We start from the raw sequence: 19,324 nt of genomic DNA, 5'->3' as shown, positions 1-19,324 counted from the left end.
AACAACAACAACAACAACAACAACAACAACAACAACAACAACAACAACAACAACAACAACAACAACAACAACAACAACAACAACAACAACAACAACAACAACAACAACAACAACAACAACAACGGCAGGATGATCGTAGCTTTCAGAACAGGAGGTGGAGGAGGTGTCCTTGTGAACTGAGTCTTCTGCTGAGATTTTGGCCTTTCCTTGCATGCATGCACGTGCTGTGTTTACACCACCCCCTTGCATGTCCATTTTGCTGTCAATGTTTGTTCTACTGTGCACACCCTTGTACGTTTGTTTTCATGAAGCATGGTTTCACATCACACAACATTCAGTGCATTTGGTTTCTCTTTCTTTCCCAATGACATTGGGGGCGCTCACATTTTCTGCCCGTCCAGTTTACTTTCCATGTGTTGTTGTGTTTCTTCATGTCACTCTCTCGAGATCGTTTTCGCTTCTCCGCCGCCACAAGTAGCTGCAGTCTTTTCGAGTCATTTCAGCCACGCTAGCTTTTTCCTTCATTATTGGGCACGCTGCATCACGTTCCTGCTGTTCATTGGTAGCTGGCGAGCGTTTGTATACAACAGTGGACGAAAGCACGCAGGAAAGCACGCGCGTGGGCGAGCACACAAAGCAATCAATCAACCAAACAACCCAAGCGAGCCGCGGGGTTGTCAACACGCTGCCAACACGCTGTCAACGCGCTGCCAACACACACCGCCAACAAGGATGTATCCAGCCAACCGTCCGTGCTCCTGCGCATCACTGCGTACCAGCGTCGTCCATCGCCACAACAACTACAGGCACGTTGCCACTGCCGCCAGCGAAGGTGTGCGTGCCCTCTCCCGTGTTCACGACCAGTGCACGGGCATCCCTTGCAGGCAGCTTGATGGTGACCTCATCAAACGGGAGTGCAAAGGACGACGATGATGGTGATGGTGTGCGCACTGGAAGGTACGACACGAAGCGTTTGGTGACGCGCAGAGAGCACGTGACAGCCTCCTCGTCTGCACACACGTCGAGCGTGAAGACGAATTGGGTGCCGGCGTTGGAGATGCCATCATCCTCAATGTGGCGGACACACGTGCGACCCGGGCGCTGGGAAAAGTACAGCGTGAACACGCGGCCGCCGCACCCGTCACGCGAAATCTCCTGTTGGGTTCGATGGCGGTGGTGATGGCGATGGTTGGAAGGGAAGTGAGAAGAGCAGTGAAATGGTTCGAAAGGGGGGGGGGGGGGGGTTGAATTGGAATGGAAAGGCGATGTCGGTCATTCACAAAGCACGCACGCACGCACGCACGCATGAACACAAATACGCACGCACACACACACACAGACAGACACGCACACACACACACACACACACACACACACACACACACACACACACACACACACACACACACACACACACATACACACATTGACACTCTCCCCCTGCGCTACAATTGCAGTTGTCGCCTGACCTCTGTTGAGCGCGAGGGGGGCGATGCGAGTGTGCAGATCACAGATGCGTCCCGCACATATGTGATGGGCAGTGGGGATGACAGCGGGCAGTGGGCGGTGTACGTGCGACCACCCGCCAACCACGTGCTGCTGGCAACGTCGTACCACAGCGTCTTGGCACCACAAGCTGTGTCGGTTTGGTTAAGGGGGGGGGGAGGGGTCGTCGTGAGCACGAGGGTTTCAGGTGATGGTACGCAGAGGGCACACGGTAACGAAAGCACTGGAGAGGGAAGCTTTGTGCACACAACAGACATGTGCACAGACAGATAGACAGATAGACAGACACACACACAGACAGGTAGACATGTACACAGACAGACAAAGACAGACAGACAGACACACACACACACTCACACACACACACACAGACACACACATAAACACACAGACACACACCCACACACGCGCACATGCATGAACGAACCTGTTGGCAGGTAGACCTGGCGAGCCGTTGTGCCCGGGATGTAGATTGGGCAGACGAGAAGGGCGCTTCCAACCATGAAATCGCACGAGGAGCAATCGCGCACGTGGCGGTCGGCCTGAGCAATGGGGCATGAGGGGGATGGAGGGATATGTGGAGGTGCGGGTGAGGTTATGGATGGCAAGGTGTGTTTACTCGAGGGGTTGGCGTGGAAGGCGATGCAACAAGGAGGTGAGGGGTACACACACAAATACAAACGCAGACAGATAGACAGTCAATCACAGACAAACAAACAAACAGACAGACAGACAGACCCACACACAGACAGACAGACAGACGGACGGACAGACAGACAGACAGACAGACAGACAGACAGACAGACAGACAGACAGACAGCCAGACACACAGACAGACAGACAGGCAGACAGACAGACACAGACACACACACCCACACACCCACACACACACACCCACCCACACACACACACACACACACACACACACACACACACACACACACACACACACACACACATTGCACCTTTGCGTCTGGGAGCCCCCAGCAGTTGCGGTCATCGGGAAACTCAAGGACAAGCGGGCGGGTGATGGGGAGACCAGACACGTGCGCATCGTAGTGGAGGGTGTACATGAAGGGGTGGTGCAGGTACCGCTGCTGTATGCACGCGCGCACAACATCAACCGACGTCGCATAGCTCCACGGCTCCGTGCATGTGTTGTCGCTGTTCCAACTGCAGGTGGTGGGTGGGTGGATGCGGGCGTGGAAGAGGGGGGCGGGGAGAGGGAGTGAGTTGTAAGAGGAGGGGTGAAATGCGCTGGGAAAAACAGAAAGCAGAACGCAAAGAATGCATCGATGGAGGGATGAACGGGAGGGAAGAAGGGATGAAAGGTAGAGGTGGAATGGAGGAGAGAGGGAGAGAGATAAAAAGAAAGAAGGGGTGAGCATGGGTGTTCCTGCATCTTCAGTGCAGGCATTCCATCCCACGAGCCCCACTACCTGTGGATGGAGAAGCGAGGCATGAAGATGGCTGCCTGTATCCAGCGCAACAACAGCTCCTCCGAGGGCCTTGGCCCTGCAAACGCCCCAATGTCGTGTCCGTTGAACGGCCACCCGCACAGCCCGAGTGACAGGCCCATTGGCGTGTTCCACTGCAGCGTCTTCCAGCTCGTGCGGTTGTCGCCAGACCATGTCTGCGTGCAGTACCTGACGTCGTGGTGGTGGGTGCGTGTGACGGGAGAGTGAGCGGGTTCGGAGGGGGGACGGGATGTGCGTTCGTGTATGTGTATGTGCGCACATGCGTGTATGCGCGTGTATGTGCTGGGATTGGTAAAGACGTGTAACGTAGGCAGGATGTATGGCTCGTGCGTGTGTGCTAGCACGCACATCACGCACCACACCGTCTCGCCGCCACATTGATGACTCACCGCTGCATGCCGAGGGATCCCGATCGCGAAACGACGACGGGGCGCTCTGCAGGCCGCTCAGCAAGCAGCGCACTGGTGGTGGTGGTGGTGGCAACGTGATGTGGTGTGGTGTGGTGTGGTGTGATGTGGTGTGAGGGTGTGTGTGTGATGTGATGTGGTGTGAGGGTGTGTGTGTCAAGAAACCGATGTGTGTGTGTGTGTATGGCCGGGGGGGGGTTATGCTGATTGCCGGACATGTGTCTGCACGACTGTGTCGTTGTGAGAAGCACTGCAATCACAATCACCTCATTGAGCTCATTGCCATGAGCAATCCCTGAATTGGACGCATCAGCGACATTGGCATGCCCGATCCGCACACCAGCATCCCATCGTCCACCTGATCATCATTGCCATGTGTGTGTGTGTGCATGTTGTGTTGTGCGTGTACGTGTTCGTGTACGTGTGTGTGTTTGGTGGGTATGTGTTAGAAGCCTTCGTTCTGCGATATGAGATGAGCACAGCGTGTGCTCGCCACATTCACACCCATCACACCACGTACACCGACAGCCACACTAACAAGCCCGTGCCAGCGCACCTCGTATTCGTTGTTGTCGTTCCAGAGCGCCCTTGCTCCCTTTTGGATAAGCTGTGTACGGCAGCGGTCCGCCCACCACCTGTTGCGACGATTTGGGAACACGCGATTTGGACAACAGAAGCCAGGGGGGGGGCAGCATGGGCCGGTGTGAACCAAATCACGCACACACGCAGACACAGATACAGGCACACAAGCAGACACAGACACAGCAGGGATGGATGATGCATACCTGAATCCTTCCTTTGAGGAGAAGTCGATGTAGGACCCACGGGAGAAAGTGCCTGGACGAGGGAAGGAGCAAGGGGGTTGAGGGAAGGCTGGTGCACACAGCGACAGGGCGAGGTAGAAAGCGGGAGGGAGAGGAAGAGGAACGCAGACACACACACACACACACAAAAAATGTACTCCCACGCACACAGACACAGACACAGACACAGACACAGACACAGACACAGACACAGACACACACACACACACAGACACACACACACAGACACACACAGCGACCCACGCAAACACAACAAACGATCATGGGCTGAGTTGACTGACCAGCACCGCCAGACCAGAACAGGCCGACATATGGACGGGACGGATCGTCCGGATCGCGGACACACACGCCGCTGGCAACCGCACGCGCGTACTCGGGGTGGCTGTCGGCAAGCAGCCACGGCTTGATGTTGGGCAGCACGCGCATGTGCGCCTGTGAAGGAAAGAGGAGGATGATGCGTGTGCACGGTGAAGGTGAGGGAGCGGATGGCACACGCTCGCACACACACATGCACAGACACGGGGACATGGAAGCAGAAGGCAACGAGAACAAGACGTGGTGATGCAAAGAGGCGATGAAGGAAGAAGTCAAAGAACATACATACACACACATACACACACAGACAGACACACAGACAGACAGACAGACAGACAGACAGACACAGACACACACACACACACACCTTGTTGAAGTGGTCGAACATGGCGTGTGGATCCGGAATCCGGCGTGCGTTCCAGTTGAAGACGCATCTTGGCCCAAAACCGCCGTCAGCGCCGTCCACGCACGTGTATCCTTTTCCGCAGCGCCAGCAAGGTATAGGGAAGGGAAATGAGGTGTGGGGTGGGAGGTGGGAGCAGAGCTTGATATGGGGGATGAAGGTTGCAAACTCAAAGGTAAAAGTACACACGAACAGATAAATACACAAACAAACAAACCAACCAACCAACCAACCAACCAACCAACCAACCAACAAACCAACAAACCAACAAACCAACAAACAAGCACATGAGATTGACCTGAGGAGAGGTGGAAGCCGTCGCAGAGAATGTCATGCGAGTGGCAGAGGGACACAAACTTCTTCAGCTGCTCCTGCGCATCGGGCGCCTCTGTGTATGCCATTGTGCTGCCAAGATAGCCTGCACCCACCCACACACACCCAGCACACGCACATGTGAGCGAGAGTGGGGGTAGACAAGAAGAAGCAGAGCACACACACACACACACACACAGACATGCACACACACACACACAGACAGACAGGCACATACATGCTCACACGAAACCCTTTTCCCGTCACACGACGACAGCAGCTAATGCGGCTCACCGAGGCACCAGCGAGGCGGCATGAGTGGCCGGCCAATCAGTCGTGACACATCCTGCACCACAGACTTCAGATCTGAAACAGTGCGACGATTGGGAGTGGGTGAAGAGAGAACAAAGCAAGAGTGCATGGCGATGCATTTTGAGTGCTTGGTGTGATATGCACGTAAAGGGAAACAAACGCGCACAAACACACAGATAGACAGACAAGCAGGCAGACACACACACAGACACACACAGACACACACAGACACACACACGCACACACACCCTGGCCGAAGATCATGTAGTACTCGAGGTCGCCGTCTTCAAACTGGGTGTAACGGTACGAACCGCGGAACGCGCTAATCTCACTACCAAGGTCCATGACACCACGCGCAGAGGAGTCGTACACCATCGCATACCATCCCAGGCTGGCGCCAAGCTGCCGCGAATCGCTGCTTTCTTCCTGCGTCGAGAACGCGGGTGACGTGACGGATGTGGGCGAGGTTGGCGATGCCGTGTCGTCATGCTCGACGCTGTCCAGCAGTTTGTGCAGCATTGCGCTTGTTGTGCTGCGCTGGTACTCCTCGTCCTCCTCGCCCAGCGGCGGCTGTTGTGCCGCTGCATCAGCGTCTGCCGGCGGGGAGCGCACGTTGACAAACACAATGGGACAGTGCTTGTACAACGGCCCGGAGACCTGGCGGTTGGTGGGATCGCAGGAATAGCCCATGGCGTCAATGGCATCCAGACGCACGCGCGTGCCGTAGCGGTTGATGCGGCCAGCCGCCTCGCCCAGACCAAAGTACGCCTCCTCCTGCGCGCTGCGCCGCTCCATGTAGTGTGTCACGCTGCCGTGGCCCTGGTGGTCGCCATCGCCGCCGCTGTGACCAACACCGCGGTCGTACGTGTACGGCGAGCTGGGGAGGTCGCGGGCCACGAGCGCATCCTTGAAGTGCCATGCCAGTGCTGGGGGCTCGCCCGGCTTGGCGGTCGCAGACACGCGCACAGATGAGCTGCTCATGCTCCAGCCCGATCCCTTCTGGTTCTCGCAGACAACATTCACTGCCTCGCTTGAGCCAGAAAACAGATCGTCCCGCCGCGACCCATGCACACGCAGAAATTCTGCGCCAGGGTGTCCCTCATCCAGGAACCCCGTGGCCACACTCTGGCTGCACGGCTTCTCTGCATCATCATCATCATCATTGGTGGTTGTGGTGGTGCGGGTTGTTGGATCGTGTGTTGGATCGATAATCCAGGAGCGATCCACGCGCCGCTTTCCATCGGGGCACAGCGTTACCCGCACAATGTGATCCTCCACAAACTGGACGCGCAGCTCTTCCCCTCTCGCTCCTCGAATCACGCCAGCGCCAGCGCCAGCGGCACCATCGCGGCCATCCTTGCCGTTGCTGTCGCTGGCAACCAGCAGTGGCACAACCCGCGACATCTTGTTGCTTCTTCTTCTGCTGTTGTGCTGTGATTTGTTTGCAGAAAATCTATTGAAAGTTTCAACAAATTGTCGTGCCACTTTCTGGACTCGCATTTGCTGCTGGCGGATTTGGTGTGCACGTGTGTTTGTTGTTGCCTGTGCTGCTGAGGTGCTTGTCTTTGCGATCCTTGCTTGTTGGCTCGTGTGCGTGTTGCTGTTCTTTTTGGGAGTTGACGGGCTGTTGGGGTAAGATGCGACTGCGCAGCAATCTGAGCACCAGCCCTGGTGCCAACCGTGCGGAGGTGCCACCGAGCACGGCAACACGCAGGCGCACGCGTCGCCGCAGGGAGCTTGAAGAGCAGGAGGAAGGCAGCGAGCAGACGGTGGAGCAAACGCCTGTGAAGGCAACAGCAACCAAGACACCCAAGAAGAGCACTGCGAAGCGGCGCACAGCGACCAAGAAGACCAAGAAGACGCCGAAGAAGACGGAGCAAGAAGCCGAGGCAAGTAGCCAAAACACAGACGGCCAGCAGAAGCAGAAGCAGGAACAGGGTGATGTTGATGGTCACAAGGACTCCTCAAACGCGTCTGGGGAGGCGTCGCCGCCGCACACACCGACTCGCACACCCGCAGCCAGGAAACACCCGCCACCACAGACCGCCCGGCGATCATCGCGCCGCACCCGCGACGTGCCGGAGGACAACTGGGTGCAGGAGGCGACATCTTCGCCAGTGCTGAACCGCAAGCAGAACATGCGTCGCCTGAACTTGGATGAGGAGGACGACACGGAGGCGAAGGCCCCAACTTCAGATGACAGCGCTGGCGAGCAGGCGCAGAAGGAAGCAAAGAAGACCAGCAAAACGCCAAAGAAGAAGCAGAAGAAGAAGCAGGAGAAGAAGCAGGAGCAGACACAGAGCAGCGCAACAGCAGCATCCACACAGTCCAACGTGGAGGCCGCCAATGACCAGAGCGCAGCACAGAAGAAGGCAGTAAAGACGAAGCAGCAGCCTGCAAAGGATACAGCCAACAACGGGAGCAGTGCTGGTGCTGTTGATTATGTTGATGACGACGATGCGCCTGCGGAAGTGAGCCTGGGTGTCAGTCGTGACGCCGTCTTGCAGCGACTCGCAGCAGAGAAGGCCGCCGCAAAGAGGTTCGCATTGCAGTGTGCGGTGTGTGTGTGTGTGATTATGTGTGATTGTGTGTGTGTGTGTCGTCGTGTTAAAAGGAGTTGTTTGTAGTGTCGCGTGCTGTGTGCAAAGTGATCTCACCACATTGTCTTTGCGTCCTGTTTGTGTGCAGGATTGATGACCGCCGGAGAGCGCGTGTGCGCGAAGCCCGCGAACGCCGCAAGTACGAGTCGACGCTTTGAGAGATGGCGGGGATGTGCAAGGGAGCGAGTGTGCTTGTGTGCGTGAGATTGGGTGATTGTGTGTGCGTGTGGTTGTGCTTGCGTTTGAAGGGGGAGCAGGTGGAGTTGTGCAATGCGTTGAAAGAGATTTTTGGGCGTGCAGCGCAAGCCACAACCAGAGACAACGGCAACACGGCCTCACAGCATGGCTTGACTGTGGACGCGTGTGTGTATGTGTGTGCGGGTGTTCAGGGCGCAGAAGGCGAATTCGAAGGAGACGCAGCTGCTTGATCCCGCCATGCTCGAGCAGCTGGAGCAGGAGCACGGCCACGAAACCGGTGCGGGCAAGAGAGCGAGAGAGCGAGAGAGAGTGTGTGTGTGTGTGTATATGTGTATATATGTGCATGTGTTTATGTGTGTATATATGTGTGTGTATGTGTGTATGTGTGTGTGGTGCTTTGGGTGCGTGTTTTGGAAGCGCGAGTTTAAGTGGCTGTGACTGCCAAACACGCGTGACTGCATGGTTGCAGCTGTTGTGGTTGTTGATGTTGTATTTCTGACGCCCACGTCACACTGCACATTGTTACACTGCAGTGATCCCGGCGTATGCTGGGCAGCGCGTGGTGTTTGATGATTCAGAGGACGAGGACGAGGACGACGAACGCGCACGCATGCAGCTACAAGGTGGGGGATGCTCGTTGCTGGAGAGAGGCAGGGAGAGAGTTTGTGTCTCTGTATGAGGCTGTATGCGTGTGTGACTGTGCGTGAGTGACCTTGTGTGTGCGTGTGTGTGTGTGTGTGGCTCAACTTGAATGAGGGTGGGCACGCGAGCTGTATGCGCAATCCTCACGCATGCCTTCTTGTTCTGCTCTCTCATCCCAATGGCCAGACTTTGATGAGGACGAGGACGAGGACGATGAAGACGATGGCGAGCTGCCCACGAAGAAGACGAAGCGCAAAAGTAACATCACACACACACACACATGCACGCACACACACGCACACGATTGCTGCTTGTTGGTGGTGCTTTGTGTGAGTGTCGGTGCTTGCTTGCCTCGTGTCTGCCTGACCACCAGCTGACGACCAACTGCTTCGCTGCTGCATTTACAGACGGCCTTGTGTTCCGGCGCGGCGGCCTCAAAGTTGTGGTGAGTGGCCAGTTGGTGGTGGTGGTGGTGGTGGTGGTGGTGGTGGTGGTGGTGGTGGTGGTATTGATTTGTTCTTGTTGGAGAGGGGATTGGGGATGGAATGGGAGGAAGTGGTGTTGGTGACAGCTCTGTTGCGATATGTGCTCGTGCTGGATACCCGCATACAGTTCTTCACATGCTCACTTACACACGCACACACGCACACACACACATGCACATGACTGTGCAGTCGCTGAAGGAGCGCGAGGGCGTGCTTGGGCGCAAGACAAAGCCGTCCACGCTCAAGTTCATGCGCAAGCAGCGGCTCGGACAGGAACAGCGAAGATGTATGTGCAAGTTTGTGTGCGGGTGGATGCGGTTGTGTGCACGATCGGTGCGTGTTTGCGGGGTGTGGAGGTGAAAGACGTAAAACCAATGGGTGCTTGCTTGACCCGCCCTTGAGACAGGCTCGCGCATCCCTGCCGTTCTTACCATGTTCCTTTTTGGTTGTGATTGTGCGTGTGATTGTTCTGTTGCATGCAGCGCACTTCCGGCGAGCGCGGCGCATTGGCAGCATGGCCGCCAACTTTGGCCGCCGCTAACCGACGACTTGATAAAGGAGGAGGAGGGGAAGGGAACGGGGTGGTGTGGTGAAGAGGATGGGGAAGAGGGGGCTGAGTGCTTGAGATTGTTTGTTTGAGGTGCCGGGGCGGGGGTTGTGGTGCGAGCAGAGGACGGTTGAATTGACATAGACAGTAAATCAACGAGCAAAGAAGCCGTGCAAGCAGGACGAGGGGGTTGCTTTCTTCAGTGTGGTTGGTTGTGAGCAAGGGTTGTTGTGCATGTCAACCCACGGCATTGTGGACGATTCGCTGTCATTTCCTGTAGTTTTCGGCAATTCGGAGGACAACAACAACCATCATCATCATGGCTTCAAAACAGCAGTGGTGAGTCTTGTGTTGAACATGACACAGGTTGGCCTGAACGCTCTTGGGTGTCCTTCTGTCCTTCTGTCCTTCTGTCCCTTTCCCTTGTCTATTCTCCATGGCTACCGATGGTTGGTGTTTGTGGCCGTTGAGATTTTGGTTTGGTGGCTCTGTTCATCTGTTGTTGGGTGTCTTGTCCACTGCCGTGTTGGCTCCAGCATACCTCACCTCATGTGGCTCGTGGACTTGCAGTGACTATGTCTTCAAATTCGTCCTTGTTGGTAGAGATGCTGGCAAAACAAGTTTGATTAGTCAGCTGACAGAGAGTCAATTCGACGTAAGTTGTTTGCATATCCTTGATATGCGTGATCACGTCGTCATTGTTCATTCAGCATTGTCATGCGCTCCCTTATTCTGTGCGCATTGCATCTTCACACTGTTGCTCATACGTGATGCCGCCATATTTCAACCATTTCATTGCAGGCTCCCATTTCCAGCACCCTTGGCGTTAGCTTTGTATGTCTAATCCATGCTCATGCATTCGGTCTGATAGTGTTGAAGCGCACGAGGTGATGCGTGGAATCAGCTTCTTCCGCTACATGCTCACACTGGAACATCCATCAATTCTTCAGAGAACCCATGAACTCGAACTTCACGGGAAGCGCACACAGCTACAAATTGTACGTCCGTTGTGGTCATGTATTTCAATCCGCTCTGTCACGGCCTGTCCTCCGCTTCTTGACCAGAGCATGGGGTCATCAGGCAGCCACACGAACACTTTCACGCACTCGCATTCAACGAAGCACCCCTCATAGCTTCACCCTTGCCTCTTGGGCCCTTGCATGACGCTTGACAGTGGGACACAAATGGGCAAGAACGCTTCCGTTCCCTTTCGCATGCATACTGTCGAGGAGCACATGGCATCCTCCTTGTATATGACGTCACTCGGCGGGTGAGACGGCCCGAGTCTTCACTCGCGGTTGCATGCGTCTGTTGTTGAAGGTGCTTGGGGTTTGATGGTCGACTGGGAGTTACCAAAGCTTAGTCTGCAGTTTGTGTGATTGAATGCTCCAACAGGACACAGTCAACACCATTCTGGAGTGGATGAAGGACGTAAGGTCCTATTCGGATCCCAAGTGCTGCGTGGCCCTGATTGGAAACAAGTGCGATCTCGGAGACCATCGACAAGTGTCGTTTGAAGACGGCCAGAGGTTCGCGATGGAGAAGGGCCTCGTGTTTTTCGAAACAAGCGCGAAGACAGGCGAAAATGTGGAAAAGGCATTTCAGGAGCTCACAGCCCAGGTGGTGCATCGGCTCGAAACAGAAGATCCACCAGGTGGGGCGCTGCACGACGCTTGCCGCCAAGGAAAATTCGACATGGCATCCTCATTGCTGAAGTGTGGCCAGGACGCCAACAAGCTTAACGACACAGTGGGTTGCACAACGCATGTCTCTGCCAGCTTAGGTGTGCTTTCCTCGAGCTTTGTGAAGCCACATATTACATTCTTGTGGACGCTAACCACCATCGACCTCATTCACTCATGACTCCCTGCAATCAATCATCCAGGGGAGTCTTCCTCTGCATATGGCGAGCGGAAGCGGCGCGTCTGATGTTGTGCAGCTGTTGCTCAAGCACAGCGCCGATATCAATGCAAAGGACAAGAAGGTATTGGCCACCCTGTTCTTCTTGGATGCGCGCGCGTGTGCGTCTGCGCAAGTTCAGGTCTTTGCACTCGGGCAAGTTGTAGAAGTTTCTCTGTGTCTGTGTTCCTCCATGTTGACACGCGTCTGATGATTATTTCATCTGCTTGGAACCCCATCACTCGCGTTGGATATAACCACCCCGTCACCTCTTCACGTGCCCCTACTCCCCCGCCACCAGGGATGGACGGCCCTCCACTACGCCGCGTCCAACAATCATGCGAACGCTGTGCGCGTGCTCCTGGAACATGGCGCTGACACCACCATCAAGCACCGCTTTGTGAGTGAAGCATACAGCTGGTCGTTGCGACCCCACGCGCTCTTGTTGTGTTAGTTGCTTGATGTGCGTGTTGAACTGGATCGCTGTCACCCAACCTCTTTTTTGTGTCAAATCTGCCTTCCTGTTCATGCCCCTCCCATCATCTGCTTTCGCCGCACACGCACACGCACACACACACACACACACACACACACACACACACACACACACACATACACACATACACACACACACACACATTCCATGCGTGATTGACAACAACAGCTGTTCGGCAAGACGGCTCTTGACCTCGCTGTCAGCGGTGGGCACAGTGATGTCATTAAGCTGCTTCGCAACCCGCAGGTGTGTGTGTGCTATGCTTGTGATGTATTGTTGTGTTGCTGTGTCATAAGCTCTGCTTGTTCAAACTCCATCATTCCCTCCTCCTCCTCCTCCTCCTCCTCCTACCACGCACATTCATTCTGTTGCGGACTTGCCCTGTTCACGCATATTTCACCTCACCTGCGCAGGCTGTGCAAGCACGACCACCATCTTCACCACAACCTGCATCCCTCCATGATGCCTGCAAGCACGGTGACACTGCGCGTGTGTCTGCACTCATTGACAAAGGCAATGTGGACGTATCCGAACAGGATACGCAGGTACGTGTTTGAATACACGGGTGTGTGTGTGTGTGTTGTCTCCATTCCCTGGTGCAGATGAACGCAGCAGTGTATTCATCAGACTTGTTGCCTTTGCTCATGCTTGTGTGCTATCTTGTTCACGTTGATCATGGCTGCTTGCATGTGCAGGGCGATACACCGCTGCATGTTGCCTGCAGGCACAATCATGCAGCTGTTGTGCGGCTGTTGCTGAAGAAAGGTGCCAACATCACCACAAAGAATAACAAGGTGTGGCATGTTGAACCGGACACTTTCACTGCACACCTCCGTGTATTCTTTACATCTGTTGTGCAGTTTTGTGCGCGCGCCGCTGTATCAGCATTCGCGGGTCGTGCAGTGCATTGGTGCATGCGTGCACGAGGCTTTGCACCGACACCGTGAGAATGTGTGTGTGTATCTGCACTTACCCGCCGGACTGCCTTCTTGTGTCTGAATGATTGCAGGGTCAGACACCCTTGGATGTGGCAAAGGCAAGCGGTCACAAAGCCATTGCATCCATCACAGCGCTCCAACCCACCACTGCCACGACACCAAGCAGCGACAGCAACCAGCAACCGCCTGAAGATGGAGATGAGAAGGGAGATGAAGAGGACCCGACCACAAGTGAATTGGACGATGAGACGCAAGCCAGATTACAGCAGGAGAAGGTATGTGTGTGAATGCGCGCGTGTGCGTGTGCGCGTGAGTGTGTGAGTGTGCATGAGTGTGAATTCAATCGTGCACGCTTGCTTCGTCACACCCTCCCTCCCTGTGCTTGCTTCCGTGCAATACGAGCTCGTACATCTCGTCTGACTTGCTCACCCAACATCACACCACAACACACAGGCAAAGGAAGCGTACGTGGCAAACGTGAGGCGGATCATGCAGGAGATTGCCGAGCGGTGCGACCAGCAGATGGCGGGGCGGGCAAAGCTGAACTTGGTTGGCCAGGGCCGTGCGGGGAAGACGACAACGCTCCGCTCTCTTCGGGGCTTGGGCTTCAATAATGCCGAGCACTCGACCAAAGGCGCTGCAACCCACGACATGAATGTCACCGTGGATTCCATGGACGTTTACCAATGGAAGGTGAGCGCGAGAGGATGCGCTGTATGCGTGGGTGCTTGCGTGTGTGTGTGTGATGTTCCAAAACATCATGCACGGGCTGATGTCGTGGCGGCGTTGTCACTTGGTGTTGTCACACGATGCTGTGTGTTTGGCCTTTCACCAGAACGAAAAGCATTCCCTCCTCATCAACCACCACACTCTCAACACCACCTTCACTTCGCCTTCACCATTGCAGGCTGTGACTGGCTTTCTGTCTGAGGTTGCGCGGAGCCTGCGGGACACAGCGCTGGCGCAGGCGGGCGGCATGGACGCGGTGATGCGGATGAAGATGGAGGAAGCACATAGGCTGCGGGAGGAGCGCGTTGCACTGCAGCTCGTCAGCGAGATGGAAGCAGACGCACCAGTGGCAGACAAAGGGGATGTGCTTGGCCATGAAGCTGGTCTTGATGCATCCGGTGAGCAGGTGCTGGCGAGCGGCAATGAACCTGGTGCACATGTCGTTGATGATGACGATGATGACGATGATGATGATTATGATGATGACAGTGACGGTGGTGGAACTGAGACTGCTGATGCTGCTGAGCCCACATCAGCGTCATTGCCATCGCCACCCGCACTCGCAGCATCGTCTGCAGTGATGACTGCCGGTATGGGAACCGTGCCCAACATCTCAACTGAGGAGATTGAGAACGCGATCAAGGATCTGAATCTGGACACGACGTTCGGGGAGGGCAACGCCAGGGTGACGTTCAAAGTATTTGACCTGGGAGGCCAGTCCACCTTCTACATCTTCCACCCTTTCTTCCTCACCAAGTGAGTGGGATGTATTTGTATGTGCTCTGTGTGTGCTTTGTGTGTGCTCTGTGTGTGCTCTGTGTGTGTGTGTGTGTGTGTGTGTGTGTGTGTGTGTGTGTGTGTGTGTGTGTGTGTGTGTGTGTGTGTGTGTCTCTGTGTGTGTGTGTGTGTGTCTGCGTGGGTACGTGCTGCCTGCTGCCTGCTGTCCACCGCTGCCCTCCCCACACCCTCCTCACCCCACTCACCCAACCCCATCTTCACTCTCCACCCCCACAACAGGTACGCGGTGTACCTGCTGGTGTTCTCGATGGAGGATCTGCTGCACCAGGACAAGAGCAAGCGGACAGAGACGTGGGAGTTTATGGAGCACTGGCTGTCCTCCCTTCACCTCCACGCCAAGGGTGCACCCGTCCTCATCGTCGGCACCTTCGCTGATGTGGTCAGCCAGCGGAAGCAGCATGAGAACATTTCACGCGACATATACAGCCGCCTGCGCCACAACCCAGCCTTTCCTGGTGTCATTCACAACGACAAGCACGGTCTGTGGTTCTGGCCCGTTGACAACACCAAGTCCATCAATGACCCCATGATCCAGGACCTGCGCCAGACCATCTCCTCCACAGCACTGGCGCAGGAGTACGTAAGCCAGGAGGTGGCCGTGCCGTACCTCCACCTCTACGACAAGCTCCATGCCATCGCCCGCGACGAGAAACGACCGCTGCTCACGTTTGATGAGGTGGTGGATATTGCGCGCACGTGTGGGCTGCGCACGCGTGACGAGACGAGGGCCTGCCTTCAGTTCCTGCACCTGTACTCCATGGTGCTGTACTATGACAGCGTGCCAGGCATGGATGATTATGTGATCCTGAGTCCGCAGTGGGCGGTGGACACGATGACGCGCGTCATCCGCAACTTTGACCTGCACTACGATGCGCGGGATGGCGAGGCGAGGGCCGTTGGCGCGCAGCTGTGGGACGACCTCCTTGACCGCGGTATCCTGCATCGCCGCCTGCTGGATGTGCTGTGGAGGGACGTGGACAGCAACTTGATAATGCCGTTCCTGCGCCTCATGATGCAGTACGGGCTGTGTGTTGAGTACTCCCCACCCAAGCTGGTCGACAGCCGCAGAGCACTCGCCCGCACCAACTCTGGCCACGGTGACAACGCTACAGCCAAGGGCAGCAAGGGCAGCAGTCCCGGGCACCAGCAGTACCTGGTTCCAGCCATTCTGCCTATGACGATCCGCCACAGCAGCAGCACGATGGCATCCGTGTCGCTGAGCACGACAGCAGCACAACAGGCCAACCCGTATCTTGGCCACGAGGAGAAGACAGCCTACGTCACCTTCAGCCTGACGCAGTTCAAGCGAAGTGCGAGCGTGCAAGTTGAAAATGCACAGCACGCGTCGTTCCTGCCAGAGGGCCTCTTCACCGTTGTGCTGGCTCATGTGCTGGCGCATGCGCAGCACGGCGCATCGCAGGAGCCCAAGCTGAGCCGCACCCACGCCGTCTGCTTCATGGAGTCGACCAAGCTGGAGTTGCAGCTTGTGCCGGCTGTTGGCGGCATCAAGATGAAGATCACGAGTGCACAGCCACGCGCCATGCTGCACATGCTGCACACCATGATCAGCGAGGCCGCCAGAGAGCGCTATCCTGAGCTGAAGAGCAGCCTGCTGCTGCCGTACGACGACAAGACGCTGCTGTTCTTCGAGGATGTGCTGCACCGACACAAGAACAAGCAGGACATGTGGGTGGATGAACAGCTGCTGCCACCCGATGACCTGATCACCAAGTACGGCCCTCTTCTGCCCGTTCTCGGCCTGCAGGACAAGTACGACGTCTTCATCAGCTACAGGTGAGACGGTGTGCGTGTGTGTGTGTGCGTGCGTGTGCGTGTATGTGCATGTGTGTCTGTGTGTGTGCATGTGTGTGCGTGTCTGTGTGCGTGTCTATCTATTTGTCTGTCTGTCTGTCGGTCACTTCCAACCACTACTGCTGCAGCACAACATTTCACCTCACTTCCCCCCTGCTTCCCCCTCCACCTACACACACCACCACAGACAACGCGCCAGCAGCGGGCTGGTGATGGCGCTGCATCCGCGCTTGGAGCAGCGCAACCTGATCGCATTCCTGGACGCCAACAACCTGGAGACGGGCCTCAACTTCAAGCTGTCGTTCATGACGGCGATAGGGCTGAGCCTGGTGGCCTGCCCCATCGTCTCTGCTGCCACCATCATGCAGATGAGGCAGCTGCAGCACAGCGACTACTGCGACAACGTGCTGCTGGAGTGGATGACGATGCTGGCGCTACGCGAGCACCAGCGCGCGCATGAAGATGATGAGGAGCAACATGCCAAGATCCGCCTCCAACGCATTGTGCCCGTGATTGTGAGCAGCGCGTGGCACAACTTCAACGACAGCAGCAGCATGAGCAGGGCCGAGATGAGCGAGTACGACTCTTTCGACCGCCTGAAGCGGTTGGCCATGACGCTGCCGGATGCTGTGTGTGAGAAGACAGCAGCAGCGCTGGACCAGTACTTTTCACAGGTGCTGCACCTGCCACCACCACAGCCGCACAAGAGCGTGCGTGAAGCGGTGCTGTCGCTATTTGACATTGACGGCATGACTGGATTTGGCGAAGAGGCGGCAGAAGGGGAGGTGGCGTGGCGAGGGAGACAGTTGCAGGGATATGCAGAGGCGATCAGGAAGGTGGTTGTTGCTGCGGGGCGGGATCATGCACGCAGCGGCGCACCGAGAAAGTCAGGCCAGGCGGAGGGAAGCGACGAAGTTGTGGAAGAAGAAGAAGAAGAAGAAGAAGAAGAAGAAGAAGAAGAAGAAGAAGAAGAAGAAGAAGAAGAAGAAGAAGAAGAAGAAGAAGAAGAAGAAGAAGAAGAAGAAGAAGAAGAAGAAGAAGAAGTACAGCATCAGCATCAGCAACAACAGCAACAACAACAGCAAATAGACGAGGAGCAGCGGCTGTGGCCATTTGCGGCAGACTTGCTATCGGAGCTGAGCTCGGCGTCGCTGCTGGAGAGTGTGGGCGGTGCGCTGTGTGACTTTGGGGCGACCACGTGCGGTGATGTTGTGCTTGGCATTGAGGAAGGCATCATTTCGCGGAAGTCCCTCGAGGCGTGCGGTGTCCGGCCAATCCCGGCGGTGAAACTGCTCAGGCTCTTCAAGGCCAAGACATCTTGCTCCTCCTCCTTCGCATAGCCTTATGTGTGTGTGCGTGTTTCCTGCATTGTAATGTTGTACGTGTATGCGCAGGCTCAACCCTCTCCGCTTTACTGTTCAAGCCGTCTCCTTTGTGTTCTTTCCCATGCGGACGGCTAGGCTGTTTACATTTGAATTTGAAAGACATACAATACTGCAACAAGCACGCCAGCGAGCAAGCGAGCAAGCCAGCATGCAAGCAATGATACAATCGAAATGGGAGTCGCTGTTGGCTGTTGTCAACGCGCAAAGGCCCACTACGGCACGCTCGACAGCGGCAGCGAAGGTTAGACAAAGCAGGTGGTAACTGCAGCTTTGTCAGGTTGCTCGGTGAAATCGATAACACAACTTCGACAAGTAGGCAGGCAGGGCAGAGCAGAGAAATGCAAGAGTTCGCGCGCATTGTGGTGTCATCAAGAGAAAACGGAATACCCCCTTCCTCCAATTGACGACGCCAATGAATCACTTCAGGAACAGAAGGTAGACGCCGGTGGCTAAGCAGGTGAGGCTCACGAGCCAGTGTAATCTAACCCCAATCACGGCACCTGCCCATGCATCAAGGAGCATCCTCCGGGTGAGAGCTGGTGAGAGCGGCCATGGAACAGGACCAATGCAAGGAGTGGAAAGAAGCGGTAACAACATAGCCACTGTTGCAGACAAAACAGAACCGTGGGCACATGGGAGCTGTTGTTGTTGTTGTTGTTGTTGTTGTTGTTGTTGTTGTTGTTGTTGTTGTTGTTGTTGTTGTTGTTGCTGTCCTTCACTCTACTGTGATTGGCGCAGTGCTGGCGTTCGAACAAGTCCACACAAGCTCAACACACACTGTCTTTCTGGTGCAGTCCTGCATGAGGTGCCATGCATGCACACTCACACGCACCTTTGTACAAGACGCCGAAGAAGCCTTGTTTCTCAGAGAGGAAGAAGTCCTTGAGGCGGGGCACGCGCTTGATGTATGCACAGGTGCAAATCATCAGCAGCACAAACACCACCATGCCATCCATGTGGTACACTGCGTTCGATTATGTGAGAGTGATGTGAGTGGGGATGGAGTGGAGGGGGGGGGCAAGGGGTAAGAGGTGGGGTGGAGTGGGGATGGGGTGGGGATGGGGTGAAGGAGGCAGGGATTAGCAGACAGACACAGACAGACAGGTCGACAGACAGACACACACACACACACATACACACACACACAACACATACACAGAGAACACAGACAGACAGACAGACAGACAGACAGACCCAAACACACACATACACACACTTACACACACACACACACACAC

General features: G+C 55.7%; 4 protein-coding genes across 4 annotated transcripts in view; 2 read left to right on the top strand and 2 right to left on the bottom strand.

Moving 5' to 3' along the window:
* Positions 1-680: 680 nt before the first annotated feature.
* On the bottom strand, positions 681-7,000 carry PTSG_00818 (uncharacterized protein). Its single transcript, XM_004998229.1, has 14 exons — positions 5,806-7,000; positions 5,540-5,611; positions 5,232-5,351; positions 4,898-5,007; positions 4,497-4,647; positions 4,177-4,228; positions 3,948-4,026; positions 3,658-3,749; positions 3,374-3,445; positions 2,946-3,152; positions 2,472-2,679; positions 1,934-2,048; positions 1,470-1,636; positions 681-1,155 (listed from the first exon to the last, which is right to left on the bottom strand). The coding sequence occupies exons 1-14, from the start codon at positions 6,959-6,961 to the stop codon at positions 766-768; spliced, it is 2,991 nt and encodes a 996-aa protein (XP_004998286.1). The 5' UTR covers positions 6,962-7,000; the 3' UTR covers positions 681-765.
* Positions 7,001-7,052: 52 nt separating this feature from the next.
* PTSG_11645 (uncharacterized protein) lies at positions 7,053-10,194 on the top strand. The gene is made up of 8 exons (XM_004998228.1): positions 7,053-8,096; positions 8,246-8,296; positions 8,547-8,632; positions 8,889-8,978; positions 9,184-9,255; positions 9,405-9,442; positions 9,672-9,768; positions 9,965-10,194. The coding sequence occupies exons 1-8, from the start codon at positions 7,195-7,197 to the stop codon at positions 10,021-10,023; spliced, it is 1,395 nt and encodes a 464-aa protein (XP_004998285.1). The 5' UTR covers positions 7,053-7,194; the 3' UTR covers positions 10,024-10,194.
* Positions 10,195-10,313: 119 nt separating this feature from the next.
* On the top strand, positions 10,314-18,206 carry PTSG_00815 (Rab2a protein). Its single transcript, XM_004998227.1, has 16 exons — positions 10,314-10,368; positions 10,600-10,684; positions 10,831-10,863; positions 10,980-11,027; positions 11,204-11,299; positions 11,425-11,778; positions 11,915-12,013; positions 12,230-12,328; positions 12,593-12,670; positions 12,838-12,969; positions 13,120-13,218; positions 13,434-13,637; positions 13,816-14,055; positions 14,270-14,847; positions 15,109-16,683; positions 16,889-18,206. The coding sequence occupies exons 1-16, from the start codon at positions 10,349-10,351 to the stop codon at positions 18,039-18,041; spliced, it is 4,893 nt and encodes a 1,630-aa protein (XP_004998284.1). The 5' UTR covers positions 10,314-10,348; the 3' UTR covers positions 18,042-18,206.
* Positions 18,153-19,324, bottom strand: part of PTSG_00814 (phosphatase 2C) — a 1,538-nt gene continuing 366 nt past the window's right edge. The window contains exons 2-3 of the mRNA XM_004998226.1: positions 18,919-19,050; positions 18,153-18,586 (exon numbers count right to left, since the gene is read on the bottom strand). Of these exons, the coding sequence (XP_004998283.1) occupies positions 18,504-18,586; positions 18,919-19,050 (215 nt within the window). The 3' untranslated portion in view covers positions 18,153-18,503. The remainder of the gene's footprint in view (positions 18,587-18,918; positions 19,051-19,324) is intronic.

Source organism: Salpingoeca rosetta, assembly GCF_000188695.1.
Source record: "Salpingoeca rosetta unplaced genomic scaffold supercont1.2, whole genome shotgun sequence".
Taxonomy (NCBI): Eukaryota; class Choanoflagellata; order Craspedida; family Salpingoecidae; genus Salpingoeca; species Salpingoeca rosetta.
The sequence above is the reverse complement of the archived record's forward strand: the minus strand, read 5'-3'. Positions and strand labels throughout refer to the sequence as shown.